The sequence below is a fragment of the Pyrus communis genome, chromosome 3 (genome assembly GCF_963583255.1).
Source record: "Pyrus communis chromosome 3, drPyrComm1.1, whole genome shotgun sequence".
Lineage (NCBI taxonomy): Eukaryota > Viridiplantae > Streptophyta > Magnoliopsida > Rosales > Rosaceae > Pyrus > Pyrus communis.
Window position 1 is genome coordinate 4,329,557 of NC_084805.1, and position 22,699 is coordinate 4,352,255.

The 22,699-nt window shown below is 37.1% G+C and overlaps 5 protein-coding genes across 6 annotated transcripts; 3 read left to right on the forward strand and 2 right to left on the reverse strand.

Annotated features, from left to right (window-relative positions):
• The first annotated feature begins 160 nt into the window (after positions 1 to 160).
• On the forward strand, positions 161 to 6,906 carry LOC137729862 (KH domain-containing protein HEN4-like). Of its 2 annotated transcripts, none has more exons than XM_068468909.1 (7): positions 161 to 1,151; positions 3,692 to 4,123; positions 4,205 to 4,480; positions 4,624 to 4,920; positions 5,006 to 5,070; positions 5,740 to 5,854; positions 6,393 to 6,906. In XM_068468909.1, exons 1-7 carry the CDS (start codon positions 510 to 512, stop codon positions 6,528 to 6,530), a joined length of 1,965 nt encoding a protein of 654 aa, XP_068325010.1. In that variant the 5' UTR covers positions 161 to 509; the 3' UTR covers positions 6,531 to 6,906. The 2 variants fall into 2 exon arrangements, with proteins under 2 accessions (XP_068325010.1, XP_068325011.1); XM_068468910.1 differs by having other exon boundaries at positions 5,743 to 5,854.
• Positions 6,907 to 7,336: 430 nt separating this feature from the next.
• Positions 7,337 to 9,009, reverse strand: LOC137728880 (costars family protein-like). Its single transcript, XM_068467675.1, has 2 exons — positions 8,837 to 9,009; positions 7,337 to 7,875 (listed from the first exon to the last, which is right to left on the reverse strand). The coding sequence occupies exons 1-2, from the start codon at positions 8,915 to 8,917 to the stop codon at positions 7,663 to 7,665; spliced, it is 294 nt and encodes a 97-aa protein (XP_068323776.1). The 5' UTR covers positions 8,918 to 9,009; the 3' UTR covers positions 7,337 to 7,662.
• A 2,864-nt stretch (positions 9,010 to 11,873) lies between these two features.
• On the forward strand, positions 11,874 to 15,969 carry LOC137728878 (GATA transcription factor 18-like). The gene is made up of 7 exons (XM_068467672.1): positions 11,874 to 12,301; positions 12,440 to 12,523; positions 12,640 to 12,773; positions 13,955 to 14,065; positions 14,217 to 14,322; positions 15,426 to 15,497; positions 15,608 to 15,969. The coding sequence occupies exons 1-7, from the start codon at positions 12,032 to 12,034 to the stop codon at positions 15,713 to 15,715; spliced, it is 885 nt and encodes a 294-aa protein (XP_068323773.1). The 5' UTR covers positions 11,874 to 12,031; the 3' UTR covers positions 15,716 to 15,969.
• A 182-nt stretch (positions 15,970 to 16,151) lies between these two features.
• Positions 16,152 to 17,664, reverse strand: LOC137728879 (non-functional NADPH-dependent codeinone reductase 2-like). The gene is made up of 3 exons (XM_068467673.1): positions 17,345 to 17,664; positions 16,534 to 16,957; positions 16,152 to 16,382 (listed from the first exon to the last, which is right to left on the reverse strand). Exons 1-3 carry the CDS (start codon positions 17,608 to 17,610, stop codon positions 16,152 to 16,154), a joined length of 921 nt encoding a protein of 306 aa, XP_068323774.1. The 5' UTR covers positions 17,611 to 17,664.
• Positions 17,665 to 20,650: 2,986 nt separating this feature from the next.
• Positions 20,651 to 22,078, forward strand: LOC137728088 (anthocyanidin 3-O-glucosyltransferase 7-like). Its single transcript, XM_068466974.1, has one exon. It carries the CDS (start codon positions 20,651 to 20,653, stop codon positions 22,076 to 22,078), a length of 1,428 nt encoding a protein of 475 aa, XP_068323075.1.
• Positions 22,079 to 22,699: the final 621 nt, after the last annotated feature.

The window sequence follows — 22,699 nt, forward strand, 5'->3', positions numbered from 1 at the left end:
TACTTAACCATTTATTTTATTATTTTCGTTAAAACTTAAAATTTTTAAATAATCCTCATTAGTTTTGTTTGGTTTTTCCCATACGGAAAAAGTAAAAAGAGGAGCATGATGATTGAGAGGGATTCGTTTTAATTGAAATTGAGCCAATTAAATTGTCAGAATTAAAAAACCTACAACCAAGACGATGATGAAAATTTCACAAAACTATAAAATCTGTAAATTAATTAATGGTTTCCTGAAAATTCGTAAAAAACTTTTCTAACAGTGTTCTTCAAATATTCGTTCTGATGGGAATTAGCCCCAGTTTCTGCAACCCAACACCAAAGACTCCGGTCTCTTGGGGGAGACGAGAGTAAGTGAGAGAAAGAGAGAGAAGCTACTTCTGATCCTAGAGAGAGAAAAACCGCAGCGGCAGCAGGTATGTATATTTAGAGAGAGAAAGAGAAAGATAGAGAGAGAGAGGGTGTGTAAGCGAAACCGAAACTTTTTGTAGTGGGAGAGAGAGTATTATGGGAAGCACCTTTCTCTCTCTACCAGCGAAGCGTTCCCTATCGACGACAATGTCTTCTGACTTCAACCCCAACTTCGAAAACGGACCCTCCAAGCGCTCCAGGCCCCCTCCTCCTCCCATCAGCGTCCCTCCCGCCCACGTCGCCTTCCGTATGCTCTGCCACGCCTCGCGCATCGGCGGCGTCATCGGAAAGTCCGGTAGCGTGATCAAGCAGCTCCAGCAAGCCACCGGAGCCAAGATCCGAATCGAAGAACCCCATGTCGAATCCCCTGACCGGGTCGTCGTGGTCATCGCTCCGAGCACAATCGGCTCCAAGGTATTTCTGAGAGCTCCAGTTCTAAACAATGTCTACAATGGTGGCGGCGGTGGTTTTGAAGAGGAGATTGAGGTTTCCAAGGCGCAGGAGGCGCTTCTGAGAGTGTTCGAGAGGATTCTGGAAGTTGCAGCGGAGACGGGGGCGATTGCGGCGGGGTTTGGGGTGGTTTCGTGCCGGGTTTTGGCGGAGGCGGCGCAGGTCGGGTTAGTGATAGGGAAGGGGGGGAAGGTGGTAGAGAAGATTAGGAAAGAAACTGGGTGTAAAATTAGGATTTTGAATGAGAAGCTACCTGCTTGTGCTGCTGCCCCAGACGAGATGATCGAGGTAAAGGTTGTGTCTTTGCTTTTCTGAAATGGGAATTGAGTTTTATGTTTTAGTTAGTCGGATTGTTTGTGATTGAGTGACTCCTGCATTGTTTTGGTATTGATATTTGTGTATGATGTGGTGAATTAGTCCCATATAGTATGGACTCTCGAACTTGATTTGTAAGTTCTGTTTAGGGTTATGTGGAAATCGAAACTTGTTGGTGCACTCGGTGTATGTATATGCGACTGAACTAGTAGGTTGGGAAAGGTGTAGTTTAGTTTTGCTCGACTTTGTTGCCAATAGGACCAAAACATTGAGTAAGATAGTATGGCAGTCTGTAGCTATGCTGAATTTCAAAAGTTGTTTGTGGTTTCGGGTTTTTTTGCATGTTTTCAGTTACATATACAAATAGAAATGGACTGTATCTGGGCTAATTGTTTTGAAGTAGGACTTGATACCAAGAAGACAGCAATAGAATACTAACTGAGCTGAAGGTTTACATACCAAGAAGATAGCAAGTAGAATACTGATGAAACATTGTTAGAGACAAGGGAAAAACTAGAATATCTGTTTTGTCATCCAAAGTGGTACGAAGAGCTTGATTTAGGTAATGTAATTTCTGGAAATAAAAGTTTTCAATTGGATATTGACAATTATGATGCTAATTTGGAACCAATGTGATAGGATGTGATAACACAAGTGGTTTCTACAGATATCAGTGATGAGGGAGGTGGATACATATGTACGATTACTTTTAGAATGTTCCAAGGTTTATCATGTCTGCTCTGCTTATAATTAGGATTTTAATGACTATTTATCAAAATGAATGAAATCTTTAGGGGGTTATAAATGGTAACAATATCTGTCAGTTACTGATACAAAGGCTGGCAGTTGTAGATCTGCTAGGTTGGGTTAGTTGGGCATGTGCCATTTTCAGGATCTTCTTATGTATGTACAATTTATGTAGCTTAACTTCTGACTTCACTTGCCTGAGAACTAGTCCAGTTCTAAACAATGTCTATAATGGTGGCGGCAGTGGTTTTGAAGAGGAGATTGAGGTTTCCAAGGCGCAGGAGGCACTTCTGAGAGTGTTCGAGAGGATTCTAAAAGTTGCGGCGGAGACGGGGGCGATTGCGGCAGGGGTTGGGGTGGTGTCTTGCAGGTTTTTGGCGGAGGCAGCGTAGGTCGGGTCAGTGATGGGAGGGGGGGGGGGGAAGGTGGTAGAGAAGATTAGGAAAGATACTGGGTGTAAAATTAGGGTTTTGAATGAGAAGTTACCTGCTTGTGCTGCTGCCACAGATGAGATGATCGAGGTAAAGGTTGTGTCTTTGCTTTTCTGAAATGGGAATTGAGTTTTAGGTTTTAGTTAGTCAGATTGTTTGTGATTTAGTGACTCCTGCATTGTTTTGGTATTGATATTTGTGTATGATATGGTGAATGAGTCCCATTTAGTATGGACTCTCGAACTTGATTTGTAAATTCTGTTTAGGGTTATGTGGAGATCTAAACTTGTTGGTGCACTCAGTGTAAGTATATGCGACTGAACTAGTAGGTTAGGAAAGGTGTAGTTTAGTTTTGCTTGACTTTGTTGCCAATAGGACCAAAACATTGAGTAAGATAGTATGGCAGTCTGTAGCTATGCTGAATTTCAAAAGTTGTTTGTGGTTTCAGGTTTTTTTCCGCATGTTTTCAGTGACATATACAAATAGAAATGAACTGTATCTGGGCTAATTGTTTTGAAGTAGGACTTGATACCAAGGAGACAGCAATAGAATACTAACTGAGCTGAAGGTTTACATACCAAGACGATAGCAAGTAGAATACTGACGAAACATTGTTAGAGACAAGGGAAAAACTAGAATATCTGTTTTGTCATCCAAAGTGGTACAAAGAGCTTGATTTAGGTAATGTAATTTCTGGAAATAAAAGTTTTCAATTGGATATTGACAATTATGATGCTAATTTGGAACCAATGTGATAGAATGTGATAACACAAGCGGAGTCTACATATATCAGTGATGAGGAAGGTGGATACATATGTACAATTATTTTTAGAATGTTCCAAGGTTTATCATGTCTGCTCTGCTTATAATTAGGCTTTTAATGACTGTTTATCAAAATGAATGAAATCTATAGGGGGTTATAAATGGTAACAATATCTGTCAGTTACTGATACAAAGGCTGGCAGTTGTAGATCTGCTAAGTTGGGTTAGTTGGGCGTGTGCCATGCATACTTAATTTTGACCTCAACCATAGCCCGTTGACTGGATTGAATTAGGTACCAAATAGGCATAATGAACTTGATAGTTGTTAAAGGCCATCATTTTTTTTCAGGATCTTTTTATGTATGTACAATTTATTTAGCTTAACTTCTGACTTCACTTGCCTTTAAGGTTTGTTTTAACAGAAAATAGAAACAAAATATTCCTTTCCCTTATGTTATACTAATGCTTCTGGTTCTTGATTGTTTGTTTGCCTCCACCTTAGCGTACTTTACTAATTAAAAAGAACATCATAATTTTTTTTCTTCCCCGGAAATTGATTCAGTGGTGTGGCAGATAGAAGGGGATATTTTGGCTGTAAAGAAAGCACTTATTGCTGTTTCTGGCTGTCTTCAACAATATCCACCAGTTGACAAGACAAGGATGAGTGTAAGCAGGCCTGAGGCAGTTCCTCGTGAGACTCTACCTGATCTGCGTTTAGATCATCTTTCACAGAGGAACTCAATGCTTAATTTGCCAAGCAGCTCCATGAGTTATGTTTCAGGAGTTCGTCCATCATCAAGAGAGGCTGAAAGGATCCCCACACTTGAGACAAAACAACAGGAAGTTTCTTTCAGGATTCTTTGTGCCAATGATAGGATTGGGGGTGTAATTGGAAGGGGGGGTTCCATTGTTAGGGCTCTTCAAAATGAGACAGGTGCTGCAATAAGTGTTGCTGCCTCTGTGGCTGAGTGTGATGAACGATTAATTACTGTTTCTGCATTGGAGGTTTGCCATTCTGTCTTTTTTCTTTTCTTTTTCCTATTTTTAATATCTATATTTTTCTTATATCTGCTTCATATTCTATAGAATCCTGAATCAAGGTACTCGCCAGCACAAAAGGCTGCTGTTCTTGTCTTCTCAAGGTCCGTAGAGGCAGGCATTGAAAAGGGGCGAGACTCAAGCTCAAATAAAGGGTCACCCCTTACTGCACGGCTTGTAGTTCCATCAAACCAAGTTGGTTGTTTGCTGGGAAAAGGGGGTGTAATAGTTTCAGAGATCCGGAAGGCAACTGGCACTGGTATACGAATAGTAGGGGGTGACCAGGTCCCGAAGTGTGCCTTAGAGAATGTTGAAGTTGTACAGGTGTGGTGTTATCACATTCTTTAAGGAAGGGATAATAATTGGTTTTCGATTTGGTTCTTTTGGTGAAATTCGTTATATTTAGGGATCTGAAGTTGATGATATGAACTTGCAAGTTTCTCATATATTTATCATTTGTTTCCCAGATTTCAGGGGATTTTTCAAATGTGCAAGATGCTTTGTACAATATTACTGGTAGGTTACGAGATAACCTTTTCTCCAGCACAGTAAGTAATTCTGGAAGAAGGAGCAGTTCATCCATGCTAACCGATATAAGTCCTTATGGAAGACCCAGGGATCTGAATCCTATTGGATATCAGCCATCATCATCGGTTGGTGTTACTCGTGATCTGAACCGTCATTCAACACTAATTCAAAATATGGATCATCTTGGTCTTTCCCATAGTTTAGATCCTTCCCCACCAAGACCATGGGCATCACAGGTAAGTCTCTCTCACATGGTCTCAACTGTATTTTTTTGTATTTTGTTTTTTTTATATTTTAGTTGATTTACGGATTGTATTGCAGATGTCAGCTTTCACAGATGTTGGAAGGGGTGTGACTTCTTTAAAAAGTGGCACAGATATTGGCAGGTTAGAAAATTATGAGATTGGGCTAAGCTGCTAAGCTATAAATGGGTCTGAAAATGAAATGGATGTTGTTTTGAAGCATGAGTAAATAGCTTCAGATCGTGAGAACTGAGCTGCTTGGTGTGAACAAAGTTGTTAGATAGGAGGTCATCCTGTTATAATTTTCCTGGCTTGAGTTACCATTTAGTGGGCTGTATCTGAATTTATGGATATGAAGTGAAACTGAAATTTGTATAATATATTAGGATTAAAGTCGGCTAGTAGTTAAATTAGACATTGTTAGTAATTTCCTTACGGACTGCACTCTTTGCTCTTGCAGTTAACATCAACTAATGATATTAGGCGTTAAAAACATTTATATCTAGATTCACATTTCTCCACTTTCTAGGAACTTGACCGCTCAGGCTAGTCAATTGTCATGCACAGCCTTATTTCATAAATAATTGAAATACCCTGGACTGTCACCTAAAGGTAATAATAGACTAGTTACCTCTCTATTATTCCATATCGCACCTCAATTTGTCACTTAATTGAAACACCCACCTCATTCGGTTTCAAATGGATACTGAAAATTCGTGCAATTATGTACTTAAAAGTTTCTAATGGGATGCGCTTTCCATTTTTTGTTTGTTTTTTTATTTTTGTTTCTTGAACTCTGTCCTTTTGTAATAGCAGTGGGAGCAAATCTGCTGTTGTGACAAATACAACTGTAGAGATCGTAGTTCCTGAAAATGTTATTGGCTCTGTGTATGGGGAGAATGGTGCCAATTTGGCTCGTCTGAGACAGGTATATATCATGATTTTATATTGCTTCTTTGATTTTGTTTTAAGGAAACCGTGCTCTTCGTGTGTACCTAGCAAGCACGCCCTTCTTTATAAGGTTTTTGCTCGCTGGATTTCAAACTTCAACATAACCAGTTTGGCTCTATTATGTTTTGAGGGCTTCCCATGTCTACTATATTTCTAATCAGTATTTTATTCCTGATAAGGAATTGTGCAAAATTTAAGAGCACATTGAAGTGGCTGGGAAGAACACAGTTATGTTGCCATAGAATAGTTGTTTTTTCTTGGGCGAAGGGGCCTTGTGTTGTTATAAGAGTTGTTTTTGCTTGGGCGAAGGGGCCTTGTGTTGTTATAAGATGCTTGGGACCGTGAATTGGGGTGGGTTGCGGTGTGGCTTTGACCCGAGTATCTTTGTAGTGAACGCCATCATGAACTTCAAGGATATCACAGTTGCATACTGTTTCAAACTTCACACGTCTGTTTCTACATCAACTTAAACTTATCTTTCGTATTTTTCCTTCTTTTTTTCCCTGTTGAATCAGATTTCTAGTGCCAAGGTCATTGTGCATGAGCCCCGTCCTGGAACAACTGACAGGATTATTGTCATATCTGGGACACCTGATGAAACCCAGGCAGCACAGAGCCTTCTACATGCATTCATTCTTACTGGACCATCATGACAAATAGTTTGTCTGTGAGACATGTTTGCAGGAGGATATTCCACCAGGTTGCTTGGTAACCAATTGGGTTTTGATTTTGTCAAATACTGTGCGCTAGGTAGGAAGATTCATCCTTCAGGGTTCCTTTTAATGCCGATCCAGAACTAAGCGACGTAAATTTTGCTCTATCGGCTTTGTCATTTTGTTGCATATAGAAGTCATTCTGCCATGATTTACTATGTATTCTTCAGAAACAATGTGGAAAGAGTTTGACAAGAGAGCCTTTGCCTAGTTACCTCCGTCTTTTAATGAATTAATCTTTTTTGCTCCATGTAAATTTTATTGTAATGTGACACTTCTGAAAGAGAAAAAAAATGTGTTTCAATTATTCTGTGAAGGTTAACAAGGTGATGTGTTGATGTGCATAATTCCTCTCCTTAATTTAGATGACAGTGGAATTAAGCGTTAATGAGTAGGGTTTTGTTTGGGTAAAGGGCGGAATAAGACAAAGGAAACGAGTGCGGGAAATTTTCAAAGCATGTGAATGTGAATTAGGTCAGTTATTTAGGGCAGTGCTCCTACACTCATACTCAGGCACATGAGTGCGAGTTATCTTTCTCGTAAACTAGTGTAGATTACAATATTGCTTTGCCAGTGCCCGTACTTTTTTCATTTTTCTTCTTGGGGAGAGGTAAGACGGGTTCGAAAGCACAACAAATAAAACAAACAATAGAGGATCAAGAGAGGTTTATGCCAGCTAAAGGCCTTTCACAGTAGGCCGGAAAAAGTGAGAATGATGCCAATATATTGAACTCGTACTAATGTAATAGTAGTGTTAAAGAAATTAAACTTAAGATGCCTGATTCCTATCTATAGTTATCACATTCACCTGAATCACCGTGAAAGGCCTAAAATATGATCGATATGGTTTTAGGATCAAGAGAGGATGACCTTGGAGTCTTAGACGTCTTAGACCCTTCGACTCTTCGTTTCTGTTAGCTCAACTTATTGAAATGAACACTGTCACATTAAATTACTGGAAGCATACAAGTAGATGGAGGCAACTCAACTGGCAAGTATGGGTCTCTCAAAAGTATTTTACAGTCTCTTTCACACAGACAATACATGAAATTGAAACAGGTGCATGATACTTCTAACTTGTCCCGACTGGCACTGCAGTAGTTGCCTCTGCCGCTGCTGCCGGTTTTGGTTTGAGTATGATCTCCACATTGTCATGGACACCCTGCAGCAGTAGCTCACCGTCGTATGTGAGAAATTTCCGCCTCTTTGCTGCTCTTAGCGTCCCAACCAACGCTTCGAATATGTTTGCACATCTATCATCATTAAACAGCACCCCAAATGTGACCTACAGAAATAGCACCCCAAATGTTCATACATTGTAGGAAACAGAAGGATGATTTACACAAACATTGAAGCTTAAGGTACACGAGTAAAAGGTCGTTAAAAAATAGTTATAAATCTTGTTGGTGAGTGTGTGTGTGTCAAAGTTTTGTACTCTTTAAGGCCATTGAACTGACATAGCCCAAACAGCAGAGTAGATAACAGAAACCTGAAGAAATCTGACAATCAAAATGAGCCGAATTGACAGACGATGATTTTGCAACATATCAAACACCAAATAATTTAATTATCCTGAAAATGCATCAGCTATAATTGCTTCCTTCAATCCAGACAAGGTCAGTTCTTTCTCCGTCCCTCTCAAGTGATAAATGGGAAGAAAATTGCGGTTTTACGACGCGAGGGATGCAGAATGAAGAGAACATTCTAATACAGTCCGTTTTAAAATTAAAGGTCTGCTAATCACAAAATTTATAAGCTAATATATGCTCGTTTGTCACAGTTTTTCTACTTCAAATTGAATTATCATCCTGTGAACGCTTTGTATTTACCCATTTTTCACATACCAACTGAAAAGATGAAATACATTTACAAAGTTGAATCAAAAGAAGCAAACATCTTGATTCGAATCACGAAGAAATGCGTAAAAATACAAGGAAATCATATCATCTTGAGTACCAATCGATTCGAGTCTTTTTTTTTGAAATTATATGTTTTGATGAATGATCAATTACTCGGCCAAGATCCATGATACCATCAGAAACTTGTAAACAAGTAGAATATTACAGATCCAGCATTGACATGGCCCGACAATTTCTAGATCCAAACAGTGAAATCAATACTTGTAATTCGAATTCTAGAGCAGCATTACAATTGCAATTACATATGAACAGTAAGAAAAAGGAAGAGGAGAGGTGGAAAGAGTGGGATTGGATTGCATGATGGTGTTTGTGTGTGAGCGTTGTTACCTTGTAAGAACCATCGTCTTGGAGCTTGCCGAGCCTCTGGATTTCTTCTCTGAGACGCTCGACCTCTTCTTCTACATTCATGGCTGATGATTTGATGGCTTCACTTCTGCAATCCTCCTTGTCTGTGTTTTCTGCGTTGGGTGTGGAAAAAGACTCAAGGCCGGATCACAACCCACCAGTTGCTTAATCTCTAGCCTTCGGATAACGTAAAAAAAAAAAAAAAAAAAAAGTTGCTATCCATGTACTTTTATCGAGTTTCAACCGTCGGATCAAATGTGTGCGGTAAAACAAAGATGTGAAAATCATTGCCTAAAAGAAATTTAGAATAATAACAAAAACACATCATTATTTAGTTTCTCATACCTTTGTTTAATATTTTTTGGTGGAAAAACTAGGCTGATAACCCAAACAAAATTATTTAATAATAAATCTAAACCGGAACATTCCAAATTGATCATCATGAACAAAACTAAATTAACGAGAATGAGAATTATCGAAGTAAAAATTGTCTAGATCTATACTCTTGTTTAACATTATTTGATATTTTTGTGTGATTTATTCAAGAAAAAATTTGCCTAGATGAGCAAATTTTGGGCTACATTTCATGATGGGACAACACTTTTTTTCTAAATAGCAAAACTAGGCATGAGAAAGACCACACGAGCTCCCACATTAAGGTTCGAATGTTCCAACAATATCACAATAATCCAAGAATATGTTCCAACTCATTAGCAAGAATATGTTCAAACTATCAAGGCACTTAGTTGTATACAAAGAATGTTGTATTCAATTATAACACACTGAGAAAATGTTTCAACCCTCTGCTCTCTTGTATTGCTCTTTTTTTTCTTTCTTTCTTTTGTGTGTTTCTTTAAGTAGGCTTTCAGCTTAAATACTATTGTAGTTATATTATTATCTTGTTAAACTAACGATCATATTTTGTTTGAGCACTATGTTACAGTTGAATGATTGCCATAAAGATAACTTGACATTAACAAGGGTACAATACTTGGTACCTATGAGTTTAGCCATTGTGGCCTCATATGAACCACATCGAATTTCTTGTGCAAGGTTTTATATCTAGTTCTTAACTTGTTATAATGGTCATTTCACGATTTAACTAAGCTTCAATGCAAATTTGGTATCAAATCCCTATTTTAGCATTTTAATAGTATAATTACAATAATAAAGTACATTGAGGACATAAATTATCAAAACAACTGATATCACACACCCACTTATTTTGCATGAATATGTTCTATACTTTTCCTTGTAATCCATTTTACAAACCATTAGCAGAAGTTAATTGTCCTAGACACTCTACTATTACTAGCATAAGAGATATTTAGAACATAAGAAACAAAAATCTACTAGCAAGGTAAAAGAAACTCACCATAAGTTATTAGAAGCAAATATTCATACTTTAGAAACTTTAGGAGGAGAAAGAGAGTATTTACAAAACCAATTAGCAATAGACTTATAAAATGGTAAGTTCTAGTTTATGATAGATTATTTCAATTTAGATTAGCGAGCAACATAAAAAGAAAACCACTCTAGATCAAAATAGTTTAGTTTATTATTTTCACTTACGAAACACAATCATATTTTGTATAGTGAAAACAAATCCCAAGTAGATAATATTGTAGACCTTATTGTTAGTCAAACAGAAAATATAAACTAAAACAAGAATAAGCATAATAGTTTATTAAATCAATATATAAAGATTTTCTATTAAGAATTTAGATTATATTACATCTCAATTAGAAAATTATAATGAACACATTCAAAGATTTTCTAGTAAGAAAATAAATAAATAAAAGAGCTCATTGATCTCATAAATATAAACCTAAGTACATTTAGAAATAGTTGAGAAATTAAAACTAAAAGTCCAGAAAATTCAATTAGTACATAAAAAGTTAATTGAACAACTCTTAGGTTATTTGTTTGATCACTGATTCTTGAACCAATAGAAAATATATTCAAACTTTACATGAAATTAGTAAATTAGATAAAGAACAAGTTGGTTTAACAAATTTTGCATCATAAGTAGCTAAAAAAATTATTTCAATTTAGACAAATAATTTAGTTATCCAGTTAGTATTAAATTTAGCATAAAAATTAGATCGAGTTGATGAACAAATAGTAAAAATTATTAAAGTTTTACATAACACATTTTCTTCATTACCACTGTCTTTAGTACAAAAATTAGAAAATCCAACATTGCACAAATAACCATATTAGAAGACGTAAGATTAACCTTTTTGATAAATAGAAAATGAAACTTTTCAGGAGAAAAGGAAAAGACATAGTGAGAGCAAAAAATATTTATCCTAATGAGGAAGAAGTACAATAATTTATTAGATATTTATATGGCAAAAATAAAACGACTGATGGGAGAAAGAATTTCGACAAATTGTTAACCCCAACACTTGGAGCTGCTGGAAGAACAATGCATTTCCTAAGACACTTTTTTTCTTTGAGATGCTTTGAGTCTAGTTCTTGCTATAAAATGTTGACGTGGTTTAACCGTGACCACACATTACAGGAGGACATGAGGAGAGTATGGAAATGGGAGGGCAGACAATCCATCTCCCACCAAGACTTCATTTTCTTCTTTACGGTACAAGCCCGAGATAACTTTCTAACAAATGCGAAATTTTTCAATGTGTCAGGAATACGATCCGGTATCTTAAATGTCATAATACAAATAGTAATATAATTGAATTTTTTTCAACCACTTGTATTATAACACATGGTGTACCAAACCTTGTTGCTAGCAAAGTCCCCAACAATGGCGGGTAGGCTAGTTTGCTACGGCAGTCTGCAAGTTCGAAACCTCATTCTGTGAATTAACTTCAAGTAATTTACATTGTCCTCTTGTTAAAAAACAAAATAAATAAATAAATAAATAAAATAATTGTCCAAGTCAGTGGCATATCCTGTAAATATGACAGACTTGCAGGGTCGTTTTCCTAACCGGTCATCCTCCTCAACCTCAAACTCCCACCTCCTTTTCTACAGCTTTCAGATAAAATTTTGTTGTTGTGTTTTTTAATATAAAAAATTCAAGGAAATCAAAATTAGGGTTTGGATTTCCCCAATTAAGTTCCATTGCTTTCAATCAACTCATAATTTGCGCGTGATACGACTCGTTTTGAATTTTGGGTTCTGGGTTAAATATTTTTCGTATCAGAAATGGCAGAATCTGATCACCAGAATTCAATGTACAGCACCGGAGGAGGAGTGACACAGAGTAACCAAGTTGACGACCAAGACGACGACGTTGAAGAGCCCATTGACAACCCTAACATACGCTTCGAAGATAGCACCGCCATTCCTCCAAATCAACTCTACCTTCCCAGCTCCGAATACCCTCCGCCGCCCGCCGCAAACGGTGCCTCTGATCAGCTTACTCTGTCCTTCCAGGGCGAAGTTTATGTCTTCGACGCTGTTTCGCCCGATAAGGTAAGGTTTAGTGCTCAACTTGTCCAGTTTGGCATTCCTGAAATGTCTTCCTTCTTCTTCTCTGAAAGTTTGATTTTTGATCAACTTGTGAGAAAGGGTTGCATAAGGAGCTTGAGCTTTTGTGGTTCTCTTTCACAGGTGCAGGCGGTACTGCTACTTTTGGGTGGATATGAAATCCCTTCTGGCATTCCTTCCATGGGGCCGGTTCCTCTTAACCAGCAAGTACGTAATTTTAGATATGTATAAATCATGACAAGTTTCTCGAAATCGTAGTTTTTCGGTTGGTTTTAACTTTTACTTTTCTTTTCACTTTGCTGCTGTAATGACTTTTCTTCCAGGGTATGAATGACTTACCTGCAAAGCCAATTCAACCGCAGAGAGCTGCATCTTTAAGTCGGTTTCGCGAGAAGAGAAAAGAACGTTGTTTTGATAAGAAAATCCGTTACACCGTCCGGAAAGAAGTTGCACTAAGGTATGGCAAGATCATTACTTGTTTAATCATTTTCTTTAACTTTTCGTAATTGAAAATTGTTTCTCCTTCCTCTCACACAGACACTCTGTCTCCTTCGGAAATGTATATCATGTTTTTTAACGCTGTTTACCACCACAGCTTCTGATAATATAGTTGTTTTTATTTTATGAGACAAAATATATACTGAAGAATGAGAATTGGTATAATATGTAAATTGCGGTCATTAGTGTTCGTATGGTCTTGATGTTGGTATGCTCATCATCAAGCAATCTGTACTATTTTAAAGAATAGTAAGATGTCTTCCTATGAGGAATTTTTGTTGTATAGATTCATGTACATATATATCTTTTAATATTCAACTATTCATATTATTTTCAGTTTGCTAAATTGCAGAGAGAAAAAAGACATTCCTAAAATTAATGTAGAACGACCCTCGAGTCTGAAAATAAAACGTAAGATGATAATTCCCAAAACTCAGAAGAAACTGAAGCCTAAACGATCACAACCTTACTTCATCTGAGGAAACGTCGACCACTTCTCTATAATTTTCAAAACTTATTATGTTTCTCCTCCAACCCAAACTAGGCCAACACTGCACGGTTCCATGTAACCGTTTCTTTTTTTCCTCCCCCCAAAGAGTTAAGTATCTCCCAGGAAGTAGATACACGATCAGCTGGAATTACCACCTCAGCCCTCCGCTAAACACAACTTCATCCACAATCTAAAGCAATAGGACAGTGAGGAAATAATCCTCCCTTCTTTTTCATGTTGTCTTTACTTATTGAATAGTAAAGATTTTTTTAGACATTTTGATAACCTCATGTGAGGACAATTACCATAAGCTCGTAGCGCATAAGAATCTGTGTGCAAAAGACTGGTTGGATGGTAGATATTTTGTATATGATTTTTTTCTTTCTTTCCTCAGTTGAGTACTTTTAAAATGAAATGTAAAGGTTATCTCATTCAATAGCACAGTGCAAATGACATGGATATGAAATGAAAATGAAGGTCATGATTTATGTAGTTATCATAGACCTGATAGACAACTTAAGGCAAATATTAATGGAAAACCACTTGTCCCTTACTCCTGTGCCTTTTTCTTTAATGAATTGACGTTTGTGTTATTTCAGAGTCCTTTTTGTCCTAGCCAACTTTAAATATATGGTGTGTACATATTTCAGAATGCAGCGTAAAAAGGGTCAATTTACATCGTCCAAGGCTAGTTCCGATGATGGAGGCCCTGCTTCATCAACACAGGCCTCTGGTCAAGATGAAAGCATGCGGGAAACTTCGTGAGTGTCATTCATTATTCTCATATTGCTGATTATGTTTTTAGTACAATTAGATTTTTATTTTTGTTGTACTCTAATTGTGTATTTGTTATTTCAAGACAAATACTAAAATCCTCTGTGTTCTGAAAAATAATGATTAATGCCTTTTCAGGTGCACACACTGTGGGATAAGCTCAAAGTCAACTCCAATGATGCGTCGTGGCCCAGCAGGTCCAAGGACTCTATGTAATGCATGTGGGCTGAAATGGGCCAACAAGGTTTGTAGGATTTATAAATCCTTAGTTATTATTGTCTTTTAATCCTCTTTACTATGTATGCATATTTAAAAAGTTATATATGAGTGCAAATTAGACATTATATTGTTTGCGTTGTCATAACTGCCTTATGGAATATTCAGACGCGTAAATGAGAGAGAACAGATCCATCTAATTATAAGAGACAACATACTTATAGCCACACAAGAAACATCAAGTAATGAATGCACAATAAGAAATTGATTCTTTACGTGATCTCCACTTCTGCATTCTTTTGTTTCACTTACCTACTTAAAGTGTTTTGAGAGGTTGGGGTTAAATTCTAATTTCTTCTTAACTGCTTATGTCATTTTTCCTCTGTGTAACAAGTGTCCTTAGAGCATCTTAAAGCATTTCAGTCATTTATATCAATCCTAAGAACTTCCTGTTGGGGACCTTAGCAGAGAACAACTCTTTGGTCTACAAGTTCTTAGTTGAAAAAAGTGACCATTTCTATTCCTTTACATTTTATTCCACGGTTGTGACAAACACCTGCAGTGGGAATGTTTTCCTTTGAAAAAAAAGAAACTTTTATTAATCGCAACCTTTACACCAATGTAGTGGACAATGTGTCCAAGGTCAGAACAAAACAAATTTTTGTCAGCTTGCAAAATTTCAGTCCTGAAATAAAAGAAAATAGCTGGCTGGCAAGTTACCAATAATCGGAGAGACTTTAATTGTTATATACTGAAATGAAAAGCTTAGAATGTCCCGATGTAAGACTTCATGCTTTCAACCCACCCCTAATGGATGGATAGAGATAAGCATGTGGATTAATTAGTTCAAGTGTATGGCGAAACTGGACCTGACTTGTAGAATAATTGCCCTCTATAAAATGCATTGTTGAACAATGTTTTTGAATCTTTTGAACCAAAAAATGGAAACAATGTTAAAGGAGTATGTTTACCAATCGTTAGGCTAAGACCATTTCAACCACCTTGCATCTCATTTGTGTACTATAAATATGATGGAGTTGGCAGCTTTGTTGATCGTGGATACTGAAACTTTATCGAAAGTGATTGCTGGTGATTATTCACTCATCTCAGTGTATGCTCAACATTTTGCAGGGATCTCTAACAGGTGTTCCTAAGGTTTTAAATGTAGGTATCCACGATCCTTCTTTAAAAGGAATTGAACAGGTACATCACCTCAAGCACCCCCTCAAAAATGATAAGGAAAGTTTTTTATTTTTTATTTTTTTATATCTGGAATTTTCTTCATGGATTCATTTTGTGTTGTTGTAAATCAGAGTAACGGCGAAGTTCAAGACTCTGATGTTGTAGCCATGGGTGCCAACGTTGCCCCTTCCTCAGCTAATGGCGATAATCCAGCCATGACCGTAGACAGGAAATTGTGAAGTCCCTTGCAGCCTGGCTGTTTTCTGTTTGCTGTATTATTACAGAGGATGTAGATGGAAGAAGTATGTCATCGAGAGTACATACAGATTAGGGACTTAGAGCTATAAATAAGTTGGTTTGAAAACTCTTTATTTTGTGTAATCTTAAGTATTGGGACCATTTAGAAGCTAGCATTTGCAGTAGCAGTGGTAATACCCTTGCCGGTTCTTCCTTGTCTACATTATAATCCATAAAGTTAACTACTAGTGATCAATGCAATCTTTTCTTTTGGTTCGTCAAATGATCAATGTAATCGATGTGTAGCGCCCAAATGATCAATGTATCACTAGACTAATTCTTAGTCTAGTGATAGTATTTCTCTCCTCAACGTTGAAAGAAAACCGAAATGTCAATCTCCCATCACTGTGCATGCTAACATAACAAAGGTTAAAATTCTTATAGCTCTCCATCCCATAAATCTTCAAGTGACTTGTATGGCGATGGGCCGTTCGTTGAAACCAGGTCTTCTCTAAGCATCATTTTGCGCTGCGGGATTTGGTTGATCTTCTCAATGTCATTTTCGGAAAGCTCCCAGTCAAAGATGTCGACATTTTGCTTCAACCTCTCCTTGTTGTAGCTCTTAACAGCAAGTGTTGCTCCTGCTTGATACACCCATCTAATACATACCTGCCAAAAGTACCAATTGTGTGTTTAGGTTTAGGGTGGGATTTCTTCTCCTAGTTGTCTTTGTATTCTTGTAAAGCAAGTAACCTTACCATCATTGACACCTCCTCGTAACAAATTAAAGAAAATGAATGACAAGGTAATAGAGCATTACTTGAGCGATAGTCTTTCCCCGTTCCTTCGCGATCTCCTGAAGGACTTTACTTTCGAAAACATGATTACTGCCCCAGCACGACCCTATGCCACCCAAAGGAGAAAATGCAGTCACAATTATACCATTGGCTTTGCAGAAATCTCTAAGCTTCTTTTGTTGCCATAACGGGTTCATCTCGACCTGATTCACGGAAGGACGAATCGTAGCGAAAGAGAGTATATTTTCAATCTTTTTGGTAGAGAAATTGCTGAGTCCAATGGATTTGGTGAGGCCGAGTCTCTGGCATTCTTCCATGGCTACCCACACAGCCTTGAAGTCCATGGGCGTAAGGTCCTCTGCATTCAGTGGGTACACCAATGTTCCTGGCTTAGCACTGATGGGCCAGTGAATGAGATATAGGTCTAGGTACTCCAGTTGAAGATTTCTGTACACAATTTAGAGTATTTACATTTTTCAGCACTGGATAATATTATCTATATGAGTGCCTCGAGTAAGTTTTGTTTTAGTGGGGATTTTTCGGTGCGTTGATTCGGGTGTGATTCTATCTATGTCATTTCGGCTTTGCTTGCACATTCATTATGAATGTGATGTTAAGATTAGTCAAAGAGGAATGTTTTTAATCCATATTCAAATGACATGCTTGTTTTTCATATCGATGTCTCTTGCAATTGAGATACGTAGTACCCTTTTTCATGTTACATTGCTTTTGCATTGCAGCAAAACAGAAAAATTTGAATGCTTGAAATAATTAATGAAAAAATAAAACTAAATTATAAATATTGTGATGAGATAGTGAGAGCGGAGTACTCACTGAAGTGATTTGTACAAGGCAGGAACAACAAGATGAGGGTGAGCATCAGTAATCCATAACTTTGAAGTGACGAAGACTTGGTCTCGAGAAGCAACCAGACCAAGTCCAAACGCTTCTTGGATGGCTTCTCCCAGAGTCTGCTCAGACCCGTACATAGAGGCCGTATCAAAGTGCCTGTAACCGAGCTTGATGGCTTCGACAACCGCTGTTTTCAGAACATGAGGTTGTAACTTGTCCGCTGCTGTGCCGAAGCCAATCACCGGCATGCTCCTCGAGCCGGTCGCCGATGCCAGCACCACCTCTGGGATTTTGTCTGCAGCTGCCAACACATCTGGTGCATTCGCCATCTTTTGTTTCTTCTCTATGAAATGTTTTTTTTTATTCGTTATTACAAGTAATATTTTAAGCTAATTTTTCTTTTTTTGTTTATAAAGTTGCTTTTAAACGTCTGAAATTAATTAATTGTCGGATTTTTTTTGTCAAACTTGGTTGGAAACCGAATTAGGATTATGTAACTCTCCTCTATGAGGCTGTTAGGATAATTGATTATGTTATTAATTAGGCTGAGTTAAGAACGGTCGAAGAAGTAAAAGTGAACGTTCCCGATTTGCCATTTTCTTCCTTTCAGTTTTTTAAATTTTTAAAAAATTAGTTTTACGTGATTTTCTACTGAGGTTGCCATCTTCCTTCCTGCACTTCACAACTATGATCCTCTCCTGTATATGTCAAATGAATGTCATTATTCTTCTGCATCGTTGCATCGAACCAATTACAAACAAAAATGATCTTTATATTCATGTGAATCAAAATCTTAAACTTTTTTTAGTCAAATAGAGACAATTATCACTAAAATCCCTTACCGATCAGCCAATCCTAACCCCCTTAGGCCATCTCTAATCAGGAGGGTTAAAGATACAAAAGCCAAAATATGATATGATTTGTCTAAAAAAATCATCTTCAACTGATGGCTGAGCTATAATTTTGTGGAGCCCACTAAACTATTATTTAGCCGAAGGATGATCAATCTAGCCAAATGTAGCCCCCCGTAGCCCTTTTTTGGTACCTAACTATAATTGATTCAAATTCAATAGGTATATTTAAAAATTCCAAAGGTAGTTTAATTAAATTAACCAATAAATTTAAAGTATAAACTTAAAACTAATAAACTATTGAGGGAGCTATGTTTACCCCTTCGGTTGAAGATGATATATGAGTATGATCTAACATGTTCATTTAAAATTAATTTTTTGCAAGGCTATAATTTTGGACGGAGTTATATTTAGCCCTTTCAATTTGGAATGACCTTATACGAAGATTTCTTGACCGTTGGTTCATTCCCAAGGGAAACTAGTTAGAAAACCATGGGAAAAAGGTGTCTTACACAAACTGATTAAATGGAATGAATTATCTTCATTTTTAATATTTCTGGTGGAATCTGGAGCTTTTTTTATGCCTCCATTATGATTTATTCTTGACTTCGCCACTGTATAATGTGCTTTCAGGGCTTATTCTTTATGATAGCCGACAGAGCATGAGTTTACTTAATTACTGGTCATTCGAATTTCTTTTCAGATCAAGAAATTAGTTACTCAAAAAGATATATCAATTTGACAACTTAATGTATTTGTTATGTTCTTACTAGCCTTCATGCAGCTCACGCGTGTGCATAAGGTATTTTTTGAATCACAGCATACTACGCACGACTTACACATTTTAAATGTATTTATATGCATGACTTGACAAAAGGAAAGTCAAATATTTGAAGTAAATGAATAATCTTAGATCATACTAGAAAAAACCCCTCACAAACCAATCAAAGCAGCTGAATTCACATAATAAAATCGGTCTTTCAAATTCCATCTACATTCTATTGAATTCACATTAAGAATAGAGAAAATAATATTTAATAAACAACTGATTAAATCACATTATTGTTAGCCCATTGTGAGGCTAAGCCCACCCTCTTCATCTTAATGTAGATAATATCGTTTGTCAATAAAAAAAGAAAAAAAACCATAATTTGACAACTAATTTAATCACATTATTATGACCGTACGAAAGACCTTTTTTATAACCGGTATTACACGTTTCTTAAGATGTTTTGAACGTGTTTAAAAATAGATAAAATAATATTTAATTAACAATTTATTGAATCACATTATTGCTAGCTTATTGTGAGGTACTAATTAAAAAAAAACACACAAAAATAATTCATTATTAAAAAAACACTGTTAAAATGACAAAAAAGCATTGCATTATTTTGGGCTGCTTTTGAAATTTTTTGTTTTGAGGGTATTTTTATCCAAAACTTTTTGGTGAAACTTGTGATTCCAAAAGAGATTATTGGCTTTATATATAGAGATTAATGAAACATCCGCCAAAAGAATAGGATAAAAAAAAGCCCAAGCAAATTAAAGACCCATTAGTGATATGAACTTAATAGTTAATATCGCTTGTGGTGTATCGTTGAAACATAGAATGTGTATATACTCCTTCTAATTGATGCATACTAGGCTAATAGCAAACTGATACTAGATATTTCTTCTGTTGAGCTACTCCTCATACTGCCAATTAGTTTTATAGTGAAACCTCAACTTTCTTCATGGTATCTGAGCAAGTTGTCCTATGTGTGAAGCCTAACAGCCACACGTCCTCTATGTTATTCAAATTGTGTTATCCACGTGTTAGACTTGAAAACTTGCCACATATGAGGGGATGTGTTGAGAATGGATCACAAATTAATTTTTATTTTTTTTGTCGAAATGGATCACACATTGATGGGATGAGAGACTTTGTCTGGGTTATAAATAAGTTGAGTTACTCCTAATACTGTCAACAATGGCGGAGCCATAAATTATTCGGCGGGTAGACTAAGCTAAAGGGTTGGAATTTAATACTATTAAATTCTTGAATTGATCAATTTATTTAGCATTTAATTAATCCTTAGTTTTTCTGAAAGTAGTTATATAGTTGAGACTTTTTATTTGCTACAGTCCACCGGGGCCTTGTACTTTGCTTTTCTAGCGACTACTAATTGATTTTATGGTGGAACCTCAACTTTTTTCACCTTTACCAGTGAATGAATTCATGGTAGGAGTTTCATCACACCATTTGAAACGTTCTTGTCTCTCTTAATTTTTTGAAGCCATAAAACCATTAAACAAACCAGTTAGAAATAAATCTCCAACACATTCTTATATATTGTTTGTTGAACACTTGAAAGGGCATTCTTCTTGAAAATCCATCCATTCTGTTAGTAGGATTTCGATCCAAATTTCTTAACCTTTCCTCATTGACTCATCGACTATGTCCGTGATCGAAAACTCGGAACAACGGCATGTTGCTGTTCTTGCATTTCCATTTGGTGGCCACATTAAGCCCCTGCTTAACTTGGTGTGCAGGCTAGCTAGCAGCACATCCCCAGATATGTGTTTTTCTTTCCTCAACTCAGAAGGATCAAATAACCTGCTATTTTCGGAGAAATCAGAATCCAACATTCCTAGCAATATAAAACACTACAATGTGTCAGATGGTGTACCTAAAAATCATGTCTTGAAAGGGCATCCAATGGAGGCAGTGGAGCTATTCCTCAAGGCCACACCTGCAAATTACAAAATTGGAATAGAGAAGGCGGTGGCGGAGACAGGCAAGAAGGTTACTTGTTTGGTTACAGATGCATTCTTGGTCTTTGCTGGAGAGATGGCTCAGAATTGGGGTGTTCCATGGATTCCTCTTTGGATACCCATGCCATGCAACCTCTCTGCTCACATTTACACTGATCTTATCCGCAGCAAGCTCTTCCCAAATTATGTTGGCCTCGACAGTGATAACCAGATTGGTAATGACGACCATCGTTTGCACAATGATAATACACTGGAAATTGTTCCAGGGCTGTCGGCAATGCACATTGCGGACTTACCTGAAGAAGTAGTTCCATGTGATTCACTTTTGTCACAAATGCTAAGTCAAATGGGGCGAGTGCTGCATCAAATGACAGCTCTTGTCTTGAATTCCTATCAAGAGATAAATTCCAAGCTCCTGAATAACGATCTCAAATCGAAGGTCCCCAAGTTACTCAACGTAGGTTTTCTCACAGCCTCATTACCAGCAGTCCCAATAGTTGCACCATCAAGTTCGGATGCCACGGGTTGCCTTTCGTGGTTAGATGAGCAACCAGCTTCGTCTGTGGCATATATCTGTTTTGGGACTATCGGCGCTCCATCTCCGAATGAGATGATAGCCTTGGCAGAGGCATTGGAAGTAAGCGGCGTATCATTTCTTTGGTCTCTCAAAGACAATTTTAAGGACCTATTGCCAAGCGCATTTGTAGAAAAGATCACATACAAGCATGGAAAACTAGTGCCGTGGGCACCCCAAGCTCAAGTGTTGGCTCATACTGCAATCGGTGTGTTTATTACGCACAGCGGGACAAATTCGGTGTATGAAAGTGTTGCAAATGGGGTGCCAATGATCTGCAGGCCATTATTCGGAGACCAAAGAATGAACGGGCGGATGGTGGACGATGTGTGGGGCATCGGATTGAAAATTGAGGGCGGAATACTCACAAAGAGTGGAGTGCTCAAGAGCTTGGAGTTGGTTTTGGGAAGTGAACAAGGGAAGAAGATGAGGGAGAAGGCCAGAGTTCTCAAAGAAATAGTAGCAGAGGCTGCTGGACCTCTAGGGAGTGCTGTACAACATTTTACAACTTTCGTGGACGTAATTTCTTCGCATTAGCGCACGGTACAAGTCTCATAGATATCCAAACAAAAAGAAAAACTAGAAATAAATCTAAAATTCTAAAAATTATTGTAAAATTTAGTGATTGTTATGAAATTGAGGATGTGTGCAGCGAAATAAAGTAAATGAGACACAATATTTACGAAATTCGGCAAGTGTGCCTACATCTTCGGGGCTTTATTATTTAAAATAATAGGATTACAAAATAATTGTCACTATTTTCTCTCTTCTCTGTAGCCTGGTTCACTAGTATTTTCTTTTGCATCTCTCTTCTTTCTTTCCTTTCTATTTCTTCTTTCTTTTCTCTTCTTTTCATCTTTTCTTTCTTTTCCTCTGTATATTTCTCACTTTTCTTTCTTTTATTCTTTAATCTTTTATAGGCAAAAGGTCTAACAGACCTACCAAACCTATTAAGCCACTCTCTTTGACAATATTGTCCAGATATGATCATACTTAATTGCTTATTATAATGAACATTCATACCTTCATTTCCAACATTTTTCTCAATATTCATCACTTTTTTTTTCAATGCAAACACTTCAAATTCCCCATCCTCGCCGTAACCAATACTGTCAATATCGTCACCATCACCATCGTCGTTAATACCGACATGATCTC

Coding starts and splice junctions, on each gene's coding strand:
- LOC137728879 (XM_068467673.1), bottom strand. CDS start 17,610: ATGCCGGTGATTGGCTTCGGCACAGCAGCGGACAAGTTACAACCTCAT. Junction 16,958..17,344: donor GCCTTGTACAAATCACTTCA/GTGAGTACTCCG, acceptor AATTGTGTACAG/AAATCTTCAACTGGAGTACC. Junction 16,383..16,533: donor GGGGAAAGACTATCGCTCAA/GTAATGCTCTAT, acceptor TACTTTTGGCAG/GTATGTATTAGATGGGTGTA.
- LOC137728878 (XM_068467672.1), top strand. CDS start 12,032: ATGGCAGAATCTGATCACCAGAATTCAATGTACAGCACCGGAGGAGGA. Junction 12,524..12,639: donor CGGTTCCTCTTAACCAGCAA/GTACGTAATTTT, acceptor CTTTTCTTCCAG/GGTATGAATGACTTACCTGC. Junction 15,498..15,607: donor CTTTAAAAGGAATTGAACAG/GTACATCACCTC, acceptor GTTGTAAATCAG/AGTAACGGCGAAGTTCAAGA.
- LOC137728088 (XM_068466974.1), top strand. CDS start 20,651: ATGTCCGTGATCGAAAACTCGGAACAACGGCATGTTGCTGTTCTTGCA.
- LOC137729862 (XM_068468909.1), top strand. CDS start 510: ATGGGAAGCACCTTTCTCTCTCTACCAGCGAAGCGTTCCCTATCGACG. Junction 1,152..3,691: donor CCCCAGACGAGATGATCGAG/GTAAAGGTTGTG, acceptor GTGGTGTGGCAG/ATAGAAGGGGATATTTTGGC. Junction 5,855..6,392: donor ATTTGGCTCGTCTGAGACAG/GTATATATCATG, acceptor CTGTTGAATCAG/ATTTCTAGTGCCAAGGTCAT.
- LOC137728880 (XM_068467675.1), bottom strand. CDS start 8,917: ATGAATGTAGAAGAAGAGGTCGAGCGTCTCAGAGAAGAAATCCAGAGG. Junction 7,876..8,836: donor AAGACGATGGTTCTTACAAG/GTAACAACGCTC, acceptor CTATTTCTGTAG/GTCACATTTGGGGTGCTGTT.